Genomic DNA, 26,640 nt, shown 5'->3' on the forward strand with positions numbered 1-26,640 from the left:
TCACTGCTGCCTTAGTTCCAAAGGAATCACTGGAAACTTGATTATTTATTTAAAAATGATAACCAAAAAAAGGGTTTCTAATGACAAAAAAAAATGAGCTCAACAATGAAGGAGAAGTGTTTGATGTACATGAAAGCCTCTGGTGCTCCTCATGCGTTGCTGAATTCAATTGTGAGACTCCTTGGAACGGGTTGTAACATGTGCCTCGTGCCTAAATGGATTCCAAGAGCAATTAGAAATGCTCGTGGAAGAAAGCTCTGCAACAAGAATTGATTTAATTATTTCAAGAATTGAGAGCAAGATGTTAAAGAAGAAACACCCTCCCAGCTCTGGAAATGCATAAACTGGGAGCTGGGCTAGGAGTCGTTATAGTTCTCCTGATTTTTTTCCTCTTCGTGGTCACTCCTGGCCACTCTCAGAGTGTGGGTTCAGGTGGATGTTTAGCCTGGCTCAAAACAGTTTTATTCATGTTGGTGGAGACCTTGGGACATCCACAGCCCAGCCTCCTGCTCAGAGCAGGATTTAACTTGGACCAGCTTTCTTGGGACCTTATCCAACCTCAAAAACTTCCAAGGGAGGGTGGAGCTTTCCCTGCCTCCCTTGGCCTCTGTTGCACTGCTCAGTTCTCCTCTCAGGAAGGATTTTTGTTTTCTTCCATCCAGTCAGAACTTTGTTTTCATTCCTGACCACAGTCTCTTGTCCCACATCAGTGAAGGAGCTCAGATCCATCTCCTTGGGACCCTTGGAGGTCCTGCTGTGCCCCCCTTTAAAGCTGCTCTTCCCAGGCTCCAGAAGCCCATTCCCAGCTCCTCCTCTGCTGAGCTGGCTCCAGTTCCTCAGCCTGCCCTTCCCTGGGGGTCCAGGATGGTGCAGATTTTTTGGCTGAATCTTCCTATTCTTGTCCTGGTGGGTGTGTTTGTGCTCACACAGCTCTGCCCACACCTGCTAAAGTGGGTTCAGCTTTCACAATTTGGCCACTTGCAATGAAAAGTTTCCATCCACCCTCTAATCTCTCAAATCCAACTTAGATGTAAAGGTTCTATATAGAGAAAAGAAAATAAAACCATCAGAGTTAGGCAGTAAAAAAATAAATATACTAAGGACTGTGAAATGGTGTTAGTATTCCAGTGCAGTCTGTAATATTATTTTTCCTTTTACTCTACCAACTATTCCAATTAAATTAAGTGCCTTTTATGTGTGGTATCAGCATAGAGTGGATATTAATTTGTCTCTTGTGCTCGAGAAAAGAATGTAGTTAATACACTTACTTTATAGCAAGGTCTTGCTATAAAATATTTATCTCTGGAATGAATATGATTCTTGTAGGGACACAGTGCTTAGATGTTCACTGAAATGTAACAAATATATATTCAGTAATCCTGCAGCTGTTTATTTAACTGAATTAAATCAATAGAAGTCTAGTTGGTACCTTTAGTAAGGTATAAGACCTTTTATACATCAAATAAGTGACACGAAAACAAAACTGGCTTTATTATGGAAGGGAAATTTTTATACTTTGTTTATGTTGTGTCTCAAATTCAATGTAACTTTTATTATTCTCTACTTTGAATTTCAGTCAAACATTTGACCTTTAAAGAGAGGGTTTTTTCCCCCAGCTTTGATTTCAGTCTCGCTTTAGAACCAGCCCTTGCAGGGCTGCAGGTACCTCGAGCTTCTGAAGAGTCTTTCTGTTATGAAGAGTGGGCTTTTTGCTTTAATTAGTTCCGTGGGCTGGGAGTATTCCTGGTGTACCTACACCATAAATAGAATAGTGTGGTGCAAGATTAAGAGGGAGGGGGCAAACCTACCCTGCCTTTGCAGCCTCCTGTGTGTCTTTGCAGATGTATTTCAATGCAATCATTAACCAGGTTTCATCATCCCTGTGCCCTTATTGTACTTAACCCGGGGTCACTGTAATATTTCTTAGTTTTAATGCTGCCAGATTTATTAAAGGCTCGCCGATAAATTCTTTTAATCCAATGTGACTTATTGATTCACGTCTTTGAAAGATCTTTAATATCCTCTTTGTACCTTTGATTCTTTAAGTGTTGTAAAAAAAAAAGGCCGAAATTGGTAATTGTTGGTAACGAGATCTCTGGGCCTCAGGGCCGTGTCTCAGTCATTTAAAGAGGATTAGGAGGGGCAGGAGCTCCCAGAGCAGGAGCCAGAACGGAACAAAACCCCCAAGAGAATTATGGAGAGTGCACACAATGGGTGGTTTAAGAGAGTCTGCTGGAACAACAGCACCCAGGGAATCACGTTGTGCCACCCTGGGAGAGGGCAGAGCTCCTGGAAAAGAACCCCTGGGTTTGGATGCACAGGAAAGGCAGTGATCAAACACCCCCTGAACTACAGATGTTTACTTTCAGCAGTTTATTTGATTAGGGCCACGATGGAAGACTGGTGTGCTGAGGAGGGGAAAAAAGGCATTTTGTGCAGGGAGGAAAAACTTGCTGCTCCTGGAGAGCCAGTTAATTCCTGTCCAAACTGCAACTGTGCATCCCTCCTTCATGGACTGAGTCACTGCTGAATTGCATTAAAGCCAGGCAAAGGATGGAGGAATTAGAGAGGTACAAAAGCAAAACTTGTCTGGGCACATAACATTTAAACTGAAAAATGATGAACCAGTTAGTTCATTAAGTGACCATCCAGGAAGTGTAAGCAGCTGCTACAGGCAAGACAATGTGGACTTGGCAGTTAGAGCAGAGAGAACCTGCTTGGGTTTTTTTTTTTTTAATTTGCTCTTTTTCGTATTTCTTTTTAATTTTTCCTGTAGTTCTAACATTTTTTTCCTGGTTTTCCACCGGATTGGTGTTGTGCTGCTGGATAACTCGTTCGGTCGTGTGTTTAGATCCATCCCCAGAGAGACCTGGGCAATGTGAGAGCTCTGCATCCCCTAATGAAAGGCCCAGGTAGTGCTGCCTCTGATGTGGGTGTGCTTTACACCCCTCAGCTGGGATGGAATGTCACACACAGCCAACACTGGAAAAACTGGCCCTGGCAGCTGCAGCAGGTCACTCGTTAGAGGAGGTTCCCTGCGAGGAAATGGGAAGAAGTTGCCAACAAAAAGCAGGAGCTGTAGGGTCATTCTGCATTCTTGGGGTATTATTGGCTCTGGTGTCAGCTGAAGAAGGCTCAGCTCTGCTCTGTCAGCCTGTGGGCACAACTCAGGGCGTGGAACACTCGTGGACAGCAAAGCTTTATTGCTCTTGCAGTACTTGGGTAAATTCACGGCCTCCTCAGTCGGGAATAAGAAGGGTCAGGATGGTTTTTATCCCCCTTTGGGGGCACAGAATTGCTTTCCAGGGTGGTATCATGCCCAGCTGTGATTGCTACCAGACGTGTGCATTGTTTTGCCATCAGGAACTCGCAGTAAACCCAGCGGGAGCTCCCGGGAGTGTCTGTGGCGCTCGCCCGGAGTGGTTTCCCAGGGAACGCCGTGTCAGATATTAAAGCAATAAGGATATCTGCCTGATAAGTTATTTTTCTCCCTGGAATCCTGGTTCAGATCCTTGTGTCAGCCTGCATGTTCTCCAGTTGCATTCCAGCTTTGGCTAATGATCTTGCAATGCTTCAGACAGAAAGTGGAAGTGAGCACATGAAGTGCCAAAAGAAACTCTGAAAGAAGTCTCGCTGTAGCTCAGCAATAATTCGTGGCTGATGACATTACCAGGAGTGATGACTTTCACACACACACATTTAGAGGAGTTGTATTTTTTTTATAAATTGGAAAGCTGTAAAATCAATAGGAACAGCTCTGGGAGAGGGTGCCAGGGGCAGACATGGCATCCTCCTGGAATTCAACAGGCAAACGTTGCCTGATGGTTTTGTTGTTAGAGCAACAAACCCATCTCTGCTCCTGAGAGCTGCTCCACGTGATCTGTTGTAATTCAGATGTTTGGGAATATAGAACATGGATCTCATTGCATTTCTGTCAGGGCTGTGCTGGGATCCTGCTGTAAACACGTGCTGTGGTGCTTCCAGGGATTGATGTGCTCCTGTGTGACAGACAAAGCCAGGCCAGGGCAGTCCCTTCTTTGGGCCACGATTAAATCAGAATGCCATTAGGCCTTCACTACATTTTCCAAGATAATAAGGTGGGCAGGAGAGGTGGGGAGCTGCAGTGGGGCTGGCAGGAAGGCAGGCAGGCAGCTCTGGGGTGGGCAGTGCTGTCCCAGCCTGTCAGACAGGATCCCCAGGCTGGGAATGCTGAGCTCTCCCTGCTCCTTTGCTGGGCTTTTATGCACTGACACCACCTGTCACTTTATTTGATGTCTGGGCACATTTTCTGTGCTGCTTCTCAAACACATGCAGCTGGTATCTAACATTTTTTCAAAAGACTCTATGCTTTATTTCCAGTTTCTTACCTCCTCCTCTGATTTAACATTGATACTTATTTGACTTCTAGATCTTGAAGCAATGTGTGATAAGTGATGCAGGATATTTAATTTTTTACCTGTTCATTGCTTTAGGGAATACCTTTAAATCCTTTTTTTTTAAATAGATGTACATGTATGACACAAACACACACAGATATACACACATGCAGATATGGGTGTGTGCATATAACTTTCATTCTTTAACAATTTAAGCCATTCAGAACTGACCACTCAGAGCTGTAAATCTGTTACAGAAAGTTTCTGGTTTAATCTCCAGCTTTCCAAGCCTTTCTTGGCAGTGGCTTTGTTTATTTTAGAGATTACAGAGAAATTAGGACCGTTCTACACAATGCTGGAAGATGAGTGGGAGGCTCATTTCATTTCTATGACTGTGTGACTTAAGTCTTGTATGTCATGTCAGACAGAGGGCTGGGTGACTTCTGGATGTCAATAAATGTTTAGGAATAACACACCCAGAGAGGAGGATCAGGATGTGGTCGGAGGCTGGGACAGATCTTTGCTGCTGCCTCGTTCCAGGAGGAAGGACCTGTAATCTCAGGAAACTATTTCTAGACAATGTGGTGACAAGGAAAGCACAAGAAGTTGTCACAAGGGTGTCTGTGATGGCTCTAGAAATATTTGGAGGGGTTTATTAATGAAAGGTTGGGTAGATTTGAAGCTTGTAGAAATGATAACAAGTAGTGAACACATTTATTTTTGAACACTTCCAGGTTGAAAACACAACATTGTTTTCTTGGGGGGTTATTTCTCTACCCCTTTTTCTGTTAATAGATTGCTCTGGAGACACAGAATTCTATTTTTGTGTTAACCTGGTTTGTCATGGCACGTGCAGAAGAGCAATAAATTCTTATATTTTCCTTTATTTACTCCTGGTTTCTGTTTGGGAAGCCCAAAAGGAGGCATAGAATATTCCAGCCTGTGGGATAGCACTTAATGAGGGAGCACAGCTGATACAGAAGTTTTATGCCCAGAGTTAATGCACTTTTATAATATATATTTTAATACTCTGCTTTGTGCTGATGTGAATATTCACAGCAATTTTAAAATTGGAAGGGTGGAGTAAGATTGGCTGTTATGGTATGAACAGATTAGAAATTTTAAAATAACCACAGTTATTAATGCAGTTTTAAAAATATTCAGTAAAGACCAGTTGAAAATAGTCTTTCTGCAAGTACTGAATTGACATACATTTCATATTCTTCAATGCTTTATTACATTTATTTCCCTCCTGGTCTGCTATGAATTGTTCCAATAAGTGCATCAGCCTTTGGAATTTCTCACCATTTTTTTCTTCAGTAATGCAGGATAATAAAACCCCCACAGATTTGGGGATTATAACCATTTTAAATGTTTGAAAATAGTTGATAACTTCAGCCATGAGCACTGCTGAGGAAACAAGGACTCTTGGTTCAGCTGCAGGTGGCAGCAGAACACTGGTGTTATTTTCACCCAGCCCCAATGTCTAAATGAACAGCTCTGAGGTTAATAATATAAACGTTATTAATATAAAAATTGATCATGTTGTTGAAAAAAATTCATATTTTTATATGCAACCTGGAAATATATATTTCTTTTAATTTACTTTTCAAATGTAACTAATTTTTCTCTTCAGTGTAACTGAGCATTCTGGCCTGCCAGAGTTCTAAGATTTTAATGCTGATGCCTACACATATACATTTATTTACTTGATTACAAGTCACATTGTATATAAATAAGAACAGGGACTATTAAGCTTTAGTGTGATTAGCACTAATTAAACATGAACAGGTGATTTGCCATTTATATTTGTACAGAATCCTGTAAAATTTTATAAAAGGGACAAAATATTCCTAAGTGGCAGCATAATGCAAAACATAACCTGCTTGGAAGTGAATATTTGAAGAACTGTCAGCCTGGCATAAATTCCCTCTGAAGAATGTGTGAGTAATTTGTATTATCAGAGTTAGGAGAGGACAAAACTGTGTCTCTGACAAACACATGGGCAGCTTCTGCATATTTATTTGACAGTGATTTGACCTTATTTTTGGAGTTGTTCCTGAGAACAACAATCCCGTGTCTGCCCTTTGTCAGAGTGCTTTTTTTTCCCCTGAAATCTGAAATACTGTAGGAATATTTGTGAAATAAATACGAATTACTTGTTGGTAGGTGCTGTGGATGGATTGGCAGTGCTGTGCTATGAACAAAACCAGGAGCCAATGCTTTTCATGGCACAAAGGAGCTTCTCCTTAATCCTGTCCTTGTTCCCAATGCAAAGGTGGGGAAAAAAGCCCCGCTGAGGACAATGGAGCTGTAAGTCATAAATGGGCTGTGTTTGCTCTGCCTCCACTGTCTCACTTTGTTCCCAGTTCACAGCACAGGGGAGTTCAAAGCAAACTTTGAATGTATTCTTCAGGACAAATAACCAATTCACAGCTTCTGATGTTTTGCTCTGCCTGAGTCACCCACCCAAGTGTTCCCTTTTGTCAGCAGAAATAATGATCAGCTTTAGAGAGCCTTGAGCGTTGCAAGTGCATGATAAAGGTTCCATATAGGACTTTGTTACCTCAGTGTGCTAAAACAATAATCCAGAACATTGAAGGGCTTCCCATTTCAGGTCACACCCTGAAGTCGTTGTGGTTTTGAAGGTGCTTTCATTTGATCCTTAGTTAAACTCAACTTTTCACGGGTTCTGTGAACAGCAAGTTGTTCATAACAACAACTTGGGGTCAGCACAGCAGAACGGGAGACAAAACCCCAGAACAGCTCCAGAGTCAAATGCTGATCAGTGAAAAAAATAACCTTTTCAAAGCACCTTTGAAATATTGTCACAGCAAGGAACTGCAAACCCCAAGCTCTTATTCCCCAGGTAAACATGAAGTGCAGGACAGTGTTTCAGCAGGTGTGCTCCTGCTGCTGCTCAAACTGCAAACCCTCAGCACTGCACAAGGCTTGGCCCTTTGAACAGGGAAGGAGGCTCTTTCCCACCTTTCTCTTGGAATATGTTCTGAGGAGGGAGGCAAAACGGGCACGTGAACCCACTTTCATCTTGGCTTTCATTTTCATTCCCAACCTTTTTACTGGTTCTATGAATAAATCTATTGGATGTGCATTCACCTCTATTCCAAGCCATTTTAAAGTTTCCTTTCAGAGGTTCTGCTTTCCTTTCCACCCCATGTCTTTCCTTTACTTCTTGTTCTTGTGTTCAGTTTTTGCACAGTGGTGTCACTGTAGCAGAGCTGTTCAGACCCTGGGTGATTATTGTGGGGCCATCAAATGAGTTGTAAAACTCCTGCCTAACCTACAGAACTTTATTTTGAAGACAGAAAAGTGTTTTTGCAAGGAAATAGTCCTCTTTGCTTCTAATTAGGAGTGAAGAATTTTATTTGATCTTACAATCAGAATCGAGTTTACTTTCAGAGATGTCGTTTGCATATTCCCTGGGCTGTTTTACTTAAAAGCTTTTATATATCTGTATTTATATATATCTCTAAATCTTTTGGCTTTAGAGTGCAAGGTCCCCACATATCATTTAACTGGAATTCTCTGGTTAAGTGAGAAATGCTACAGGTTCAGTTTTGGGGTTTTTTGTACTGCACAGGGTTTAATTATGAATTGAAAATTTCAGTCCTGGTTTATTGGAGACTTGAGTTTTATTAATCTGGAGCAGCTGGTGGTGTTTTAACTGGGCAGTGCTGGGTCCAGTCTTCCAAATTCCAGCCTATTTGGGAGTGCTGAGGGGATGGAGTTAGTGGGGATGGAGCTTGTAGTGGGTGTGCTGGAAAATGGGTCTCTGGCAAGGCAAGAGAGAAGCATCACCCTTCGAAAGCTTGGTACAAATTTATATTTTAGTTGGATTACACAGTTTCCATTCCCCTTCTCACCTCCTGATTTGCTCACTGTGAAACACTTGTTAAATCTTTGCTTTAAATCCTAAACAAAATGTAGTCTTGTCTTTATAAGTGTTTTATGGTTTCTGTGAGGTCAGTACTGTCCTCTCTTCTTCTTCAGGAGTTCAATTCCAAAAGGATGGGTATTTAACTCCATCCTAACAAGAACCACCCCACATTCTCTTTTCATTTCTCTCAGTGCATTGAGATGACTGTTTTTTTGTCACTGTAACCATTTATGTTTTATTTGATTTTATAACATTTTTCAAAGTGGGACAGAAAACCATCGTTTTAGGTCTCGGGGACAGAATTATAAACTTAACCTTCCCCATCAGTGTTTCCAGTGCAAAAATCTAGTCATTTTTTTTCCTAATAGAAGCTCAGACAGGTCTAGAAAGCTTTTCTAAGTTAATGAATGTTTCCCAGCAGCTGCTGATTGCCCAGGTAAGCCGAGCTGGGGGGAGAGAGACCCAATCTTTGCTCCTGATTGGAGTTCCCTGCAATCCCGAGGAGACTTTCCAGACCTCAGAGTGGTCCCATTTTTCGTAGCTTAACTGTAAATCATCTTTCACTTAGAAGATTTAGAGACAGACTGAGGAGCTAAATCTTTTAGTTTGCCTTCCTAACTCGCAGAAGCCATTAGATGAGCCTCATTAGGGTGTTTCCTAAAGGATTAGAGAAAACAGTTTGGTAATGTTCAAAGTAGGACAAATACCTTTACAAGTATAACACCTTTATCCTGCTGGTGATTTGGATGTGGAATTAGGTGTGATTACAAGACACTTGGAAATTGTTTGGAGTGACAGAGTCGATAATCAAAACCTTTCAGCCGTGAAATGAATGGGAATAAATGATACTGGAAAGAATTAGCTGTGAAATTTTTTTTATTCTGGAAGTGATCAAGGACCAAAAAGTGCAATTCTTGGTCCTTGCACGACTGCTCTGGGAGTGTCCCTCTCCCTGCCCCTGCTCAGGGCTGAGGGTGTAAAGAAAATGCTCTTTAATTCAGGATTTAGGCAATTGGCTGCTTGACTATTTGCTAAATATTATAGATTTATAATAAATAGGTGTTTTCTGTGTAGAAGTGCAGACTAGGGCTTTTCAATATGAAATAGGAATTCAATTGCTGTAAAATTATAATAATGTGAATTACATTAATTGCCATCTAAATGTGCATCTTTTTCTGCTTTGCATTTCAGTTGAGAATTTGACTCTAGGGTTTTTTTAAATACTAGTATTGAAGTGATGTTACTTAAGCACCTTTTGCTTTTTCAGGTTTGGGGGTTTTGTTTTATTTGTCATTTAACTAATGGGGCACTCCCCACTGAAAATGCTGTTCAGCTGTATTTTGAAAATGTCTGTTTTTAATACTCCATTTGTATTTATAGCAGTATTAAACTAAATTTAACACAAGCTCTTGGTTAAAGAAATGCAAAGCAAAATATCACAGATATTTTGCAAAACAGAAATTTTTGACAGAGCTGTAGATTTGGTGTTAATCCTCAAGCAGAACCTAATTTTTTTTCTGTCTCCCCTTCTAAATTTTTCCTTTTGAAAGCTGAGGGAACTTTATGCAAATGAATCGTTCTTTTCCTTGTCGTGTGAAACAAAACTGAAAGGAAGGTGTAAGGGAACACTACTCCCTGCCCTTCTGTAAATACAGTGCTCTGTAAATTAAATTATAAGTGAGGAATACACCACTCTGTCATATCACATTAAAATTGCTTTATGCACTTATTGATATAATTTTTGTACAGACACAAAGCTAAAGCAGTGACCTGGTGTTAACACAGAGAAGGGGTGTTAGTGAGTGAGCCTTGTCAGTCTTCCTGCAAAGGACATTGTATTTCTATTTCTTTTAGAGAACAATTTAAACTAAAAGGGCAGGTCTTGTTATGTCGTGACTTTCTACATGTTTAAAACAAAAAAAAGCTGCTTTATGTGTCCTGTGTAGTGACATCCAGCTACAACAAACTCCAACCTCAGCAGGGTAAGGAAAACACTCTGGGAATATGATTTAATGCTCCAGCTCTAAATTCTTCTGCTGGAAAACAGCAACTCCAAGACAATTCTCCGAGGCCTGCTCCTGGATCTCCCCCCTCTGTAAAATGGGAGTGTAATTTATTTGAAAGCCGCTTTTGTTTTTATTTTGGACGGTACAGAGAAGCTCTTAGCATTATGAGCTTTGTCTGATTAAGTGCACAAAATGACAAACAAGGTTGTCCTGTGCTCATCTTCTTCCTTCTTTAGGCAGATAATCACCTTTAGGAGCCCGGATCCTATTCAGCTACTCTGGCAGTCACCAATACCGGGACCCCCCTAAGCCGCATTTATCAAACTAAACACTTGATCTGCAGCGGCACATCAGCTGCTGCCGGGGCCTGAGGCACGAGAGGAAAGTTGCAATCAGGATTTAAAGGAGGGCATTTTATTATCTGAGATTTGAAATAGGTTTTCTTAGTTAATCCAAACATCTTTCCACTCCGATATGTTGACAGAGCCCTTCTGTACGGGGACTTACTGCAGCTTAAGTGGGAACTGCCGTGGCTGTTGCCAAGATTTAATGCCTCTAAAAGGAGAATACTTGTCGAGGGCAGGAGGGTGGGGATGGAACTCTGCCTGCTGCAGCCTCCCTTTGCAGGGGATCCCACAGCCAAACAGCAAGTTCACGTTCTTCAAGGTGCAAGTTTTTGCTACTCTTGTCCTTTTCCTTCAACTTGCTCATGATTCTTACATGTTGGAAGGTCTAAGCAGTTGAAACAGGTGTGACTTCTAGGGAACAGTTTGCTGGCCAACTTCTCCTCGAAAATAAAAATTATTATTAAAAATTATATTATTCTGTTATTAAAATAACAGAAAATCAGTGGCTCTACCAGATTAGGATATACCCCAGCTGCTTTTGTGAGCATGTGGCACGTGCAGGTCTGTAGGTGGTGTGTTCACAGTGCTCTGTGATCACAGTGCTCAGATGTTACAGAGAAGGGGAATTTTTCCCAAGCTTAAAGGGCAGAATAAAATGCTTACCTTTCTCCTGCTCCCCAAAAGTGCATCCTTGCTTTAATATCCAGGCATTCTTTTCCTCACTGGCATTTTTAGCCCTAACTTAGATATTTCTGTTGTCCCTGAGAGGGGCTGGTGTTTGTGAGCAGTGACAGTTACTCATTTACATTAATCTGGTTCTGGTGCTGCTTTGAGTTGTCCTGTGATATCAGAAACAGCCTCTCTGGGCTCTTGGGTTGTCTCCAGCTTTTGGGTGTTCCATGTTTTGATTTGTCCCAGAAGATGGACACTGTTCCTATCCCTGTGAGGGTTTTACCAGTGCACAGCTCCCCTGCCTGTACCCGCTGTGCCTTCAGTGCTTTGGTGTCTCCAATGTTCTCTGCAAATTTTATTTTCACTCCACTCCCTTTGAAATGGTGACAGGAAAATACACCCAAACCTCCAAGTTTCACCACCAGTGTCCAAACTGAAGCAGGTGAACCAAAATCCTCCTCTGGGAATTCTCCCAGCAGTCTCTGACTTTATAAATGATAGAGTGAAAGACACTCTTTGACAGAAGCACTGAATTTACTGTGCTAAATGAGATAATGCTGAGGATTTCATTGTGGCTGTAGAGCCTGAGAAATTCCTGAAGATTGGAGATTCTAAAGGTTGTTCCCCTTGGCTGCTGAGGGAACATGTGGCTGTGCAGAGCCTGGACAGCAGAGGTCCTCCAGACCCAGCTCTTCAGCCCCAAGTGGGAATTCTGCGGCGATTACATCCCATTAGTCATTTTATAAAACAGTTTTGCTCAAGGATTTTGTCATGGAGATAAACAAAGCAGTCATCTTGTTTGCCTTATTTTTTTCCCCTCTAATTATTGTGGAATATTTTCTGTTATTATTTCTTTGTTGCAGTAATGTTTTAAGAAGACACTTGGTAAGTGCTCCTCCATCAAATCTTTTGGAGAAACACATCAATATTTTAGCAAAGTAGTTCCTGTACCTCATTTGTGCTGCTGTCTGGAAACATAACCTTTTAATTATTACCAGAAAGCATACATGCATCTGAAATGTTATGGTAGAATGTAACTGATATCCAGAAATTATCATTATTCATGTTCTATTAATGTAACTAATTTTTGCCTCAGCGGAGAGATACTAATTCAAATTATTTGAATATGTACAGCAAGTTGAATTTATGGGCTTGGAAAAAGCTTAAATATTTCTGTACTTCTAGAGGTAAGTTTATTATCAGCCTCTCATTCATAGGTTTATAGAAATATCTTACTAAAGACAATGGTGTGGACATGAAATTATAAATGTTGAAGGTATTTTTTCTTCTCTGTAGTGACTGGCTGAGCACCTTCACCAGCTCTGGCTGGCTGGAAACCATTCCAACTTCAGTGCTGGTAACTCCCCTGTAACCTGGGCAACTGAGCTTTGAGGAGAAAACAAGAATATAAGTAAAAGTAGCTGCAGTTTATTTTAAAATATTTTCCATTATTAACACATTTTTAATAGCAGAAAACGCCCAGGTTTTGGCTTCGTTATTAAATCTGCTGGAGAGTGGGGTTTGTGCTGGAGTTTGTGCCAGCTTTGTGTCTCCACTCCCAATTATTTCCAAATTGTCCCACTGCTTACCCATGCTACTGCCATTAAGTGGCTTGGTGATTCACGGGTTTTCAGAAGGAAAAAAAAGCCCTAAAAAAAGGCATTTTCCTTCCCTACTGTCTTTAACCTGTCGTGTTCTTCTGGACAATCTCACCCCGGTGCCTTTCTGTAAAAGCTCCCTGAGTGATGGCTCGAGATCTGTCTTGGATTTTACGTGGATTAAGCTTTAAATTAACATAAAAGAATAACAATGTGAATCAATTTGATCAAAGAAAAAGTGTCACTAATTATTTAAACAGGACACTTAGGCCGGGGGTTTAAAGGCAGAGAAGCGGATTTCCCTTGCATGTGGATCAAATCAGAAGGATCCCATAATTGACTCTTTACAAGACCTTGCTGCAGCATAATGGACTAGATATTAAAGCCTGAAGTATTTAAAGTGAGTTGCCTTCTTTCCCTAAATGCAGCTCCAGCACTAAGAGCTATTTTACAAGTCTGACACATTAGCTGCATCCCTGGGAAACACGCCGGGCTCCGGCCGCTCCGGCCCGGAATTCCGAGGGCTTTCAGTAGTTCACTGGTGTGAAAGGGGTAGCATTGAACCTGTGAGAAGGAATGGGCATCCTAGAAATAAATTCCAGATGGGGATGGCTGTTGGAAAGGAACAGAGATAGGGGATGGTCCTTTTTTTTACAAGCCTTTAATTCGCTTTATCTTTGCCACCTATTTCTAATTTTGTTGGTGTCTCTTGGGAGCAGCAGCTCTGAGGGCACAGGAGCTTCTCTTCCTTCTGAAGATGTTCTCCTGCTTTCATTTCTGGTAGAAATGGATGAGAGGAATGCTACTGCAAATAAAGTACAGGAAGGAATATTGTGTTTTCCAACCTAAGGTGCACGTACCAGTTTTCTTTGGGAGGAAAAAAATTCCAAAAAAAAAGAAACTGCTGTCTTCTTGCCCAGTTTTCACAAGGAGCATTGCATGGCTTGCACTATCAAACTGTTAGAGATATTATTCCTAAGGCAGCTAAAGGTAGTACAGTTTATCTAATCTTATAAAAACAATCACAAATAAGACAGGAAAACGTGAAAATGTTTTTGGTGCTCCCATTAAAGTCTTTACAGAATTGAGCCAATCCTTTCCCCCTTTTTTTTTCCAATTATTATTACATATAAAATGGCATGTGTTACATTAGGTAATATTCCTGTCAGTATAAACCTTTATTTGTGTTGATCTGTGTTTAAATTATTGCTGTGGTTCATATGGAGTCTGTGAACATCCTCCAGCTCTTCATTTTCCATTAATCCTCACTCCAAGGGGTCTCTCCCACTGTGCACCCCAAATTTTACCCCAAATTTCACCTTTTCAGACAGCCCTCTGTATGTGGTACAATGCTGATAGAAGAAAGTTCTGTGCTGTATTTCCTAATCAGTCTCTTTTCGTGTGGAAAGAATTCATATATAAATATTTCTTTGCTGTAGTGGTTTATACTGTATAGACTTATAGGATAATGTTGCTTGGAAAGCAAAATAATCCTTAATGTGATCCAGAATTTACTTTTAGCCAGGTTGTGTCTCCTACTGTCAGGTAGAAACCAAATCACCCTGAAATCAGCTGGAGCCAGGCAGGGAAGGAGCCTTGAGAAGGCAGAAATTTTGTCCCATACAGGCACCACAGTTTAAAATTCCCAAAGATGGGGAAAAATTTGAAGACCTGAACTTCAATTTGTACCATCTGTGACTTCACCCCAGACATAAACAGTATTGACTGAATTCTATTTTTTTGTGTTTCCTCAAAATAACGTTGTCAATGTTAAAAGCCACAAATTGGACTTGAAAATGAGACTGGACGTGGCCTGTGATTGCTCTGAAAGCTGGAATATTTCATACACAAGGATCAAAGGAACACTTCTTAACTCTTTCAAAGCAGAAATACTTCCTAAAAGTCAGTCAGAAACTTCAGTTTGGGGGTTTAACTGCTGGGTTTTGTGGAGGTGAAGGAAGAGAGCCAAGTTTTCAAGTATTTGTTGTAACAATTATCCCTGGGCTTGTCCTCTTCTCCAAGGAAAGGACCTCCCGTGTTTGTGCTCGGCGTGGGAATGGTGGGGGTTCCTCCTCCACCTGCAGACGAGGTTTGAGCAGAAGTAGCTCAGCAAAACCCTGTTTTTTGGCTCTGGCAGGTTCCCCTTGTCCCCCAGAGCTGGGTTGGTGGGATATTTCCAGCCAACACTGGTCCTGCAAAGCCGTGTCAGGACCATGGACATGCTCCAAGGCTGGCACGGAGGGACACAACCACCTTCCCGTGCTCTAGGCAGGACCTGAGGAGCAGGTTTATCTTTGCCTGAGTGATTTTAGGGTTTCTCTGCTCCATCCAAAGTGTGACACATTCCCAGTGGATCCATTCCCTGCCTCTGTGCAATGCCCAGGTAAGGGGAGGTTTGCACAGTGCTCTAAGGAGCCACTTTGGGGAGGGAATTTCCCAGATCCCAATTTCCCAAATCCCCACCACAGACCCAGAGCTGCAGCAGCTCCCCCCCAGCTGCCACTGCCCCTGCTTGGGGTTGTACCCATGGCTTGAATCCCTCGATTTTCCCCTGCTGATTTCAAAAGGGAACAAAATGCAGTTCCTGTGGCACAGATTTTTTCCACTGACCTTCCAACTTTCCATATCCTGCTCCCAGGCCATAATGGAAATATTGGAGCTCTTCTGCTGCTTGGACTGGAAGGGTCTGAGTTGTGTATCTCTCTTTAAATCTAAATTATTAAAATCTAATAGTAATTATGACTAATCACTTAAATCACATCAGAAGGTGATGTTCAGACCCTCAAGGGTGCTGAGCATTGTTTCACCAAAAAAAAAAGGGGGGGTTAAGTTTCTATTGCTTCCAAAGAAAGTAAACCCAAGAAAACCCATAACTTTTAACTCAGTCTTAAAATCTTACCGGTCTAATTTTTCAGTCCTGAGATTTCTGCCTGAAGTACTTTTCTTGGGCTATCTTTGTTTTACACCAAAACAAGTCTTTGGAAAAATCCCAGTTTCCATTGATTTTCTTACCCAGGAAAGCATCTAGGAGCTAATAAAAGGAGGGAAGCTGGTCCAAGGAAAGCACTGTGGCTCTTGGAGGTCTGCAGAGCTGGGCTGGGGAGCAACAAGAGCTCCCCACTCTGGGGCTCCTTCCCAATGGCATCCAAATAGAGATTAAACTAACAGAGGCATTAATTTATGTTTAAAAATTCACCTAAGTAATCACCAAGAAACTAATCATGAAGAAAAGCCCGATCTCCCCAAAAATCAAAATAAACCCTCTTGCCGAGGCTCTTTCAGACCCGTTGCTGCTGCCCTACAGCTCCCCAGCTTGCATCAGAGCTGGTTTTAGAGCTTAAAACTTAAACATTAGTGTTAGTTCCTAACTGTGCTTGTGTGTATGTGCTTGGAGCACCCAAAAAGGAAATAACCAAAGTACAACATGTCCCACACCAGGGGAGATCCGGGATGGAAGCAGGAGGCAGGATCCTCTGTTTCTCTTGATGGTAGAAGTTTGCTTTAACAACAAAATGTTAAAAATGCCCTCACTCATGGTTTATCATAAAAAGAGCCACTACAATAGTTAACTTAAGGGTCCACAGAGCAGATGTGTGCATATATGGAGTTTAATGCTATGTGGGCTGAGTAGAGCACGACGGGCTTTGGGCCACATTTGAAACCAGCATTGGCCATAACTGATAAAAGGAGGGGGGTTGTGTTACCTCAGAATGATCCCCTAATCCAGGCTCAAACCAGGGCTTTTCAGCCTCACATACCAGTTGTAGTTCCAAAGGAAAACTCTGGAGCACAGAACCCCCAGGGTGTTCCTGGGCTGTCAGGCTGCACTTCAACTAACCCAGCACAAACTCGTTTGAGCATCGACTTTCTCTTGTCTTTGCAGCTCCTAATTGCCTAATTATTGGTGTGTCTGGCAGTATCTTTGTTAAGATTCATCCATATTCTGTCTTTCCATCAGCCTCCATCTCATCCTTGCCTTGTATCCAACATTTCCTCGTGGCCAGTGGTGTTTCAGTCCTGCCTTAGATTGTTAGGGCAGCATTTTGTTTTTCCAGGAAGCTCTGTGGAGAACCACAGAACATTCCCCATCCAAGCCCTGCTTGTGATTCGAAACGAAATGATGGCTTTTGTTTTAGCTTTGATTTAATTTCTAGGCTATAAATGCCCTTAGAATCTACCTGTCTAAGCTAATGCACATTTATGAATAGTATCCTCAAGTTGCAAGTAAAATTTGGTTGTGTCTTTAAGCTCTTAGACTCTCTTAAAGACTGCAGCCAGTTAATGTGCCCCAAGCTCTGCTTCCCTTCACCCAGCACACCCTCCAGAAGATTAACTTAATTATCTTAAATTTCCCAGGGGTGTTAATTGAAGATCTTGAAAGCAAAGGTAGGAATTCTGGTTCATACTCACAAAAGTTTTAGTTCATTTCTGTGCAGATTAATTCAAAGTAATGTGTGATTTTCCATTTCCCCTCCATTTTATTTAAAAGAAAGAGCTTTCTACATTGTTGTTTCCTGTTGTGGTTAATCTGTGCATTCAGAGTTGATCTTACACCATAGAAAGCGTGGATGCTGCTTTGGGGATTCCATCCATCATCCTGTGTTTATTTGCCAGTGTTTAGATTTCCTTCCCTTTGCCTCCCAATCTTTTCTCAAGTATGAAATAAGTTCAAGCTGTGTATATAAATATAAGTGTGTGTACACAGGTCTCCACTTCTGTTCTGGCAACCAAAGATTGACTCCTTTCTTCCTTGGTTTTCCTGAAGAATGTGACTGCAAATCAAGATGCTTGGGATGGGAAAAGCATCCATAACCCCTCTAACTGTATTTGGAAATCTCAACTCTAATACTTGCCATGCAGACAGATCAGATCTAGAGCCAGCACATACCATTGTATTGAATATTGTCATCACTGTATTGAATATTGTCATCTTGAACACAGAAGTGAAAAATGACTCTGCCTTTTCACACTTCTTCCTGTTTTCCCTTATATAGAGATATATAGATATATGTATTTTGTAAATGGTATGTTGGTGAGAGACTACTAATGTAGTTAGAGCATTCATGTGCAAACCAAACTGCCCCTGTAACTCAAATTAGAGTTATACTGTGTTAGTTATACTGTGCTTGATATAGTATTTATTTCTGTGATATTTCAGCCTTCTGGAATTCTTTTTAGTCCTTTATCATTGTTGCCAATATTTTCTATTATTCTCACACTCACAGCTTATCAATAGCCTGTGTACACTGATAGAATATCCTAAATATTGCTCAAGGTTTCTCCTTTCTCCAGTTGTGCATGGGCTGATCCATAGCTCTGGGAATCCACAAGTGTCCAGGGATGGTTTTTGCCTGAGTTTCAGATTGACAGCAAGGCCACCTGCTCCATCCCACAGCCCTTCATCTGCTCCATCCCACAGTCCTTCATGTGCTCCATCCCACAGTCCTTCATGTGCTCCATCCCACAGCCCTTCATCTGCTCCATCCCAAAGCCCTTCATCTGCTCAGTCCCACAGTTCTTCCTCTGCTCAATCCCACAGTTCTTCCCAACCTTTCCCTGTGGAAGTGCCACTCAAAAGGAGCAGTGTCAAGGAAACCTCCCCCCCTCTTTCAGCTGCTGAAAGCTCTGCCTGAGCTTGAGGCACTGGAGGATTCTGGGACTCCCAGTTGTGCTCTTCCCTGTAATCAGCCAGAAGAAGGGCTTTGAAAGGCTCCAGAAGGAATTGCTGAGTGTGACTGGCCCCATCTGCCCCCAAAGCACGGGGCTGAAGGAGGATGAGCTGCAGGAGGATCCCTCAGGCAGCGCAGCTGACAGGTGAGTGCCACAGCTGGCAAACAATTCCTTGCCACAACCAGTGTATTTCTGCTCTTAATATTAAAAAGTATGTCAGAATTTCCATTATAAACCACTTATTTTGTGGGTTTATAGCTTTGCCATAAAAATACACCTTGGCTTGAGCCTTGGCATGCAGCCACTTGGCTTCTTCCAGCACAATATTAATTCAGAACATCCAGACAGTGTTTTTAAACACCAGTATCTGAAAAGTTGTTGCTTCTTTTTTTTTTTCTCTCTTTTTTTTTCACAAGTGCCTTGTTTTTCTGCAGGAATCAAAGGGGGCCAGATGGAATTGCAACAAGAATCTGCAACATCTGGAAGCCCTTTCTGGAAGGACCGAGACCTGTGATAAGAAAGAAAGGTCTGGGGACATCTATGGAATTCTCAGGCCGGATGGGAAGGCTGGAATCAGACCTCCAAGGCTGAATGGCAAGGTCACTGTCTGGTCCAGCAATCTGACTGCCATCACCCAGGAATTACCACAAAACAGCAGAAAGGAAGAAAGTTTGGCTCAGATGAAGATAGAAGCTAAAATATTAATTTTGGAGCAAAATTAAAGACTCTTTGGTCACGTTTGAAGTATAACAAAATCACTGCCAGTCAGTGAGATAAGAAATGAGGAGGAAAAGACATACTTGTAATTTGAAATTTAAAAATAGTCTGGTGGGATATTTTAGATCAACTTCAAAACTAACAAAACTTCTACTTCTGAGCCGGGGGCTTTGGGAGGAACACATCTGGTCCTTTCAAATCCCAGCCCTGAGGAAGGGCTGGAAAGGTGGGCAGAAAGTGGAGCTCCTGGCAGCCAAACCCTGTAAGTCAAGGTTTGTAAAAGGAGTGATGGAAAGGGACAGTCCTAATCTGATCCCTACCCTCGCTCTACAATTAGGAAAAGTGATAATCTTCGTTTGTAAGACAAGGAAAATTGGCAACTGGGAAAAAAAATAAAGGAAGTAGTTCAGTTTAATATTAGACTTATGAAAAAATTGGTCATAAAAGCTGTTCTGAGGCTGGCCAGGACAGAGCCTCAGAAATGTCTAGGGAATGTTCTTCAATCAGTTCAGGGAATGTGAGGACATGAAGCTGAAAGTGCTGAGCTCCAAGGAATGAGGATAAAGCTCAAAGCTTTTCTCTAGATTTGAGCAGTTTACTTTTTGAATGTATATTAGGATCTGTGAAATGAATGGAATAAAGTCCCCTTTCTCCAACTGGAGTTATTGGACAAGGTGGGACTGGAAAAGAATAAATTGGGCTCAAGCAGGGAGAGTGACTGCTGGCAGACATGGAGCTTTCCAAAGGTGGGAAACTGCTTTAGAGAATTCATCCTCCTCTGAGCAAGAAATGTAGCTAAAATGATGGATAAGCTATGGGAGGATTTGGAGTTCATTATGACTGGTAATAGAGTAATACATGCTGGAAGTGTTGTCTTACAAATTAAATCCCTGGAAATGTTCTTTAATTAAGTGGCCCAGGTGAAGGAGAGAGTCTGAAGATAACTGATTTGGAGTGAGGAGATTTTCCTGCTCCAGCACTCAACTACTCCAGCAGCTACTGCTTGAGTATCTTTTTACCAAAATAAAGGTTGGTGTGGTGGGAATTGTATTTTAAGAGCCAAGCATTTACAGAAAGTTTGGCTGCTGGTTCTGAAGGGAATGATGATTTTCTCTTGCACTAAGAAATCTAAATTCTAAATTAATTTTAATGGAGAGCCTGGCACCTGCAGCACTTCGAGGATGGGAAGGAACTGTGGTCCAGCATGTCTGGATCAGATTAACTCTCTCTAGATGGTATCTTGGTACAAAGTAAAACATTGAAATGTGAACTGATGTATTTACAAATGGTCTGTAATACACTGAAAGTCATCAACCTGACATGAATTCCAAAGGCAAGTGGATCACTGGAAGCAGAAGTGATTAATTGTGAGTACACAGCCAGCCAGGGAATGGTTTCACAGACAAAAGGAAGATGGAGGCAGGGCAGTCTTGTCCAGCTCTCCAGACAGTGGCACTCAGGTAAAGGTTTCTGGGGGTTTTTAAGCATTTTTTTTAAGGATTCCTCCTACTATTTCAGGCAGATTTTCTTGTGGCTTTGATAATATTTTAAAACTGCTGCAGGAGTTTGGTGAGAAGGAAACCATTTCAGTGGCTGGCACAGTGTGATTTAATGTTTTCAAAACTGTTTTTTTTTTAAAAAAACCCTCTTGTAACTGCTCCCATTTTCGCCTCCCCACGTTTCAAACACCTCCCAGGCTGGACACAGATGCTCATGCTCGTGGTCTGGGGGCAGCACTGACAGAGGAAATCAAAGGATTGAGGGGCTGGTGGCTTGTTACAACCAAACATTTGTGTTCTCAGGAGAGAAATTAATATTCTGCTCAAAGAACATCTGACAGTGGTTAAATCTGGAGAGCGCTTTCGCTGTCGTTTTCTTGGAGAAGGATATATGGGTTGGACAAATCCTCGGCACTCCGGAGCGTGGAAGGGGGAATGTTGGGCTTCCATGGGGTGGGACAGGCTCCAGAACAGCTTTATCTGCAGAGCAGCCTTGGAGGTTCATCTCTAATGCTTCCCTATCCCAGAACATGAGGACCAGGGAAGTAGGAGTTTGATCCCCAGTTGTCCAAGTGGCTCTCCTGGAAGTCTGTGTTCCCTCGGGATGGGGAGTTGGAGCAGTGGGCAAAGACATCCTTTTACAGGATTCCTGCTGTGCACAGAGTTATGGACTTTGTGTTGTTAAAATCCACAGTTGTACTGAGGAAACACATGGCTCTGTCCTCCATTATTCTCTCCTGACATAAGTATGTGGCAATAAATTGAAATTTATTAATTTGCTGGTGTTCAGGAAGATCTGCTGCTGTTCAATTCTCCCTCGTTACCAGCAGATGAAGCAAAGAAAATCTGTACCTCAGTGAAGGGCTGGTGGAACACCACGTGGCTGAGACATATGTGTTTTTATCCTTATTCATGTATAAAATATCATTATGATTTCTGAGGTCAGTGCATGTGAACTAAGTGACAGACTGATCATTTCCTTGCTACATTAAACCAAGTTTTATGAAAATTCGAGGGGATTTTGCAACAGCAAACAGAGTTTCAGCTTTAAAATTTTTGTATCTAAGTCATGCTTTCCAAAATGTCTTGATTTTGTGTACCTAAACCATCATGGAGATGTCATGTTACATCTTGAGTGTCTCACTGACATGTGCAGCAACAGACCATGATTGCAGAGTTACTGAACCAAAGGGAAGTGGGTTTGAACACATTTATGTTAAACAATGATCCCTCAACTTCTGGGTACTAAAAACTGAAAGGACAAAAGCAAGGAAAGTGGGTGCTTATAAATAATCAACTTTTAACACATTTGTTTCATTTTAAAGCTGTCTGAAGCTTTTTTTCAAGCAGTAGGAAGGGTCAAACACTGGGAAATCAGTTCTGGAAGGTTTGTAAAAGCTCTGTTGTAAACCTGTGGTACTGCTGGGTTCCTACAGGTTACCCAGGAATGCTGACCTGCATCACAGGTCCTGTGGATCCTCTGGATCCCTTTAAAGCCCAGGAATCTTTACAAAGCTGGGACCTGGAGAACTCATGGTCCATTCCAGCAAAGTGCTGAGCTCCCTCAATTCAGAACATTTGCCTCTGAGTTAGGAAGAGGTGTGAGGAGAGCTTTATTAGTATGGCACATATTTAACCCAGAGGAAAACCCACGAATTTCACTCATTTTAAGTGTATTTCACACTTTTTAACTATTTGAAATAACCACATTTGTAAAAACTTCTTTTAATGAATAGACCTCTTTATGTACAAAGGCAAAGCTTTTTTTTCCCCCCCCATAAGTACAGTACTTTTAAAATACTATTTCTTTTGTAGGTCTGGCTGCTCCCATCAGCTGTTCATTTTTGCTGGCTGCTGCAGAACCCTCAAGGACTGAAAACAGGCAATTCAGATTATACTTTATCTTAAAAGGCCACGTATTCATCAGGACTAATAAGACAGATAAGTACTTTGTTATTTAATGCCAACTCCCACAAAGCTGTTGTTCAGCACAAGTGGAGAGGCAGCACAATATCTGGGTGTGAATGATGGGAAGGAGTTACCTGGGTACAAATTCTGGCCCCATTGAACTCAGTGGGGGTTCTGCCATTTGACTTCAACAAAGCAAAGGCTTCACCACATGTTTGAAAGAAATATTTCCCTGGGATTACTGTCTGAATGCTGGTAAATGTGTTGTATTTAAATCTGCCTTTTGACATTTGAATGTTTGTTTACCTTGCAGGCACTTCAAAGTGATTTGATATAAAAACTTTGCATCAATTCCATTTTATTCTGAGTTTGAATTGCTTTATTTTTTTTTGATTTCTTGTGCATTTAGAGGCCTGGGCTGGAAACATGGTAGGGGAGCGTTGGCATATTTTGTATTGCTGTGATTTAAATTGAATTAAAGAAAAACAGAAATTAAAACATTTGCAGTTGTTTATGTAATTAAAAAGTCATATAAAATTGGGCCCAAGCTACCAAGCATATCCTTTACTGAACCTTTTTTGGAAGCAGGCCATAAATGGAGAGACAGGGATGTCACATCTGTCTCAGTGTCAATTTAGAGCAGGTTAAAAACCCTCACACTGTTTGTCTGGGGAAATATCGACCACTTTTACAGGGAATTTGGAAAATATTTCTTTGGGCAGCAGGAAAGGCAGAATCCTGCAGCATGAAAGGCAAAATCCTGCAGCCCAGAGCACAGACACGGGCACAGAGAGGGAACAGACGGGCTGCTGTAAAACAACCTTTTAATAAGGCATTAAAATGCCATCGACCTGGACACATAAAAAAAAAAAAAAAAAGGAGCTATGAAAACAAATGCCTTTCAAATAATTAGGATCTTATGCCTGAGCCCAGTGCTGATCTCCAGGCAGAGATTTTCCTGCTGAAATCAGCCCAGCCTAAGTCTGATCGTCTAAGGACGGAATTAGCAGCGAATAAATCGGCTGGTCCTGCCCTGTGGAACCATCCCCATAAACCACCCCTCCAGCCTTCCCATCTCCTCCTTTCTGGTCCCTAAAGTATCCTGGAATATTCTTGATTTAGGCTGCCAGAGGATTTTTTTAATTGTTATTTAATTATTTAATTGTTAATTTTTTTAAGTGTTATCACGAGCATGGGAAATGGTTGGATTCCTCGTTTTCAACCACACTGGGGGAGTGAGTCTGAGCTGAGATGGGGCCAAAAATAGCTGCAAACCCCAATTCTGGTCTTCACAATGTACTTAAATTACTTTAAGTAATGTACTTAATTTAAATTTAATTTAAAATTAATTTAAATTTAAATTTAATGTATTAATTTAAAGATTTAACAGTAGTTTATGGTGGTAGTTGTGTGTAAAATGCATCAAACGTTGTACAGATTTACCCTTTGATTAAAAAAAAATTCTTCGAGGACAATTTGATCACCTAAAATGGATGAAAATACAGAAATAACTATAATTGATCCTTCATGTCTGTGTGTTCAAGCTTGGGTCACAACTGTTGTGATATTCCCAAATAGAACAGCCTAAAAAAGCTGCACTATTCAAACAATGCATTTGGAAGGATGTGCATCTGAGATTACATAATTAACATGATAAAATAAAATATAAGGCCGTTGCCTGAGGGTTGAGCATCAGATTCTCAGCTTTAAGTTGGAATTTTACAAAAATAGCCTTAAATGGATATTGGCTTTCTTATATAATAAAACCCCTGGTTTGATCTCCATTTTACTGAGCACTAACATCAACAATTTGGAGAAATTAATGTATGTCCCTTCTGTATTCCATCTGGTTTCCTGTTTTGTCCTTAGTCAGCAGTTAGCCCTAAGGCACATGTTAATCCAGCATGTGCCTTTCTCTCAGTAATTGCAGATACTCTTCCACTTTGTATTTTTAATATATAAAATGGTAAGAGCCCTGTGTGTAACACTCAGAGCCATCAGAACAGGAGATCTTTCTCTCGACGCTGTGATTTCACCCATTAATCAGTTTTATACGACGTTCTGCTGGCCTGGCTTTTCAAGGTGTGAGAATTTGCACTGCAGAGGTGATTTTGGAATTTTGGAATAAGATTCTAAAGAGCTGCTCTGGTTATAAAGCTTTGGGCAGGATTTTTAGGTTGCTGTTAAGCCTGTGTTGCTGTTTGGCCACAAGTACATCCCAATTAGTGACCCTTCCATGGAGCAGTAGCAGCAGAGAAGGGATTTTTATTTTTTATTTTTTATTTTTTTTTTAAGTCAGTCGTAAATGATTAGTCCAAAAGAGTAGCATAAAACTTCGAGTTAGTCCCCTGCAGGAGCTGGGGCTGGAGGAAATTAAAGGATCAACAACACAAGGGAAGCACTGAGGCAGGATTGTTCCAGGCTGCAGCCACAGGCTCTCACATGCACTCAGGAAATTGCCTTCATCAAAAGCCGAGGATCCAGGCGTGAGGATGAGGAGGATCAGGCAGGTGATGATTCTAAATCATGGCTGGAGATCCCAACCTTTGCCAAGGGAGACGTTTCCTCCCCGCCTCGAAAAAAAAGCGGCATTTTCTACGTAAAACTCGAATCTTCTCCTTATGTACCTCAGCAGAAGCCTGAGCTGTAAATCTAATGCAGCTTAATAAATGCTGAAGACTCGGTTTCCCCACAATAATGGGGAGTTTTGGGGCTCCAGAGGTGCTGCTCTGTGCCCTGCCTGTGGATTTGTGTGTTTGTGGGTGAGAGCTGTAAAACCACGGCCTCGACAGGGGTTGGCACTCCCAGCTTGTTCTTTAACCTCTTAAGTAAATTATTTCTGCAGAAATTTGCATCTTCTGGGCCTGGGATGGAGCTGCTGGTGGGGCAGGAAAGGATCACGGGAGGGGGAAATGCATAAATCTCCATCTGGAGCTGAGTGTGCTGGGAAGGGGAGATGGGGGAGCAGCAGCAGTGCCAGAGCGGGCTGAGGGAGCGCGGAATTCCCAGGGAAAACGGCAAGAAGGGAAGAGGAATGTCCCAGGAATGAAGCTCTTCTAATGTGCAGTGCTTTCACCGCTGGAAAGCTGCAATGCAAATAAGGAAATTAGACCAAAAATTAACGATATTCAGCTATTCCGATGTCAAAAGGAATAGAGGAGTTATTGGTGTGAGAGGTTATTGCCAGAGGGGAAACCCCAGCGTGGCCTGCGTAATTAAGCTTCACTGGAGAGCATGGATCCCTTCTCCAGGTAAGAAATGCTTTTATAACATGGCATCTTTGCTATTGTAATTAAACACCGAGGGCTATTCTGCATATGAAGTCTTAAACACTTCAGTCCTTTATCATGGGATTTTACTGGCCAGGCATGTGCGTTCCTATGGCAAAAAAGCACCGAGTGCCATAAAAAAAGAAACCCAAACATTGCTTTTTATTGCTTGACTTGCTGTATGTTTTATATATATTGAGCCAAATTCATCCCTTGTGGAGCTCGGTTGAAGCCAATAAGGGGTAGATTTGGCCCATGTCTATATGAGAAAGGTGGTGACAATTAAAATATATTGTTTAATAATGAGAGCTATGGTAGTGGAGTGTCTTTGTGTCTATGAAATTATACACCACGACACCACGTTGGCAGGATGGAGCTGGGACCAGCAAAACTAGTTTCTGATGGAAAGGCAAAAGCACTCTGGCTTTTATTATTATGATTAAATATCACAGAGGCATTTGAACAAGGCTAATTTAGGTAACATCTCCAGAAGTCTCCTTTATTGTGCTGTATTTTACCACAGAGCAAGACATTTAAAAATATTTCTTGAATGTTTTTATATGTGGCTGTCAAGGACAGTACAACTGGCTGCTATTAGCAGTAAGTAAAAGAACAGTTTTGGTTTCATTTATATTTGAGAGACTTTCAGCAATATTACAAAAAGGAATGTACCCTATTAA

At 41.6% G+C, this 26,640-nt stretch overlaps 1 protein-coding gene across 1 annotated transcript in view; it reads left to right on the forward strand.

The window, feature by feature from the left end:
- The window catches only part of BRIP1 (BRCA1 interacting protein C-terminal helicase 1), a 96,364-nt gene extending 72,996 nt beyond the window's left edge, over positions 1–23,368 (forward strand). The window contains exon 26 of the mRNA XM_018076825.3: positions 22,599–23,368. Coding sequence (XP_017932314.2) covers positions 22,599–22,691 — 93 coding nt within the window. The 3' untranslated portion in view covers positions 22,692–23,368. The remainder of the gene's footprint in view (positions 1–22,598) is intronic.
- Positions 23,369–26,640: the final 3,272 nt, after the last annotated feature.

The sequence above is a fragment of the Manacus vitellinus genome, unplaced genomic scaffold (genome assembly GCF_001715985.3).
Source record: "Manacus vitellinus isolate BGI_N305 unplaced genomic scaffold, ASM171598v3 scaffold_32_pilon, whole genome shotgun sequence".
In the NCBI taxonomy this organism is placed as follows: Eukaryota; Metazoa; Chordata; class Aves; order Passeriformes; family Pipridae; genus Manacus; species Manacus vitellinus.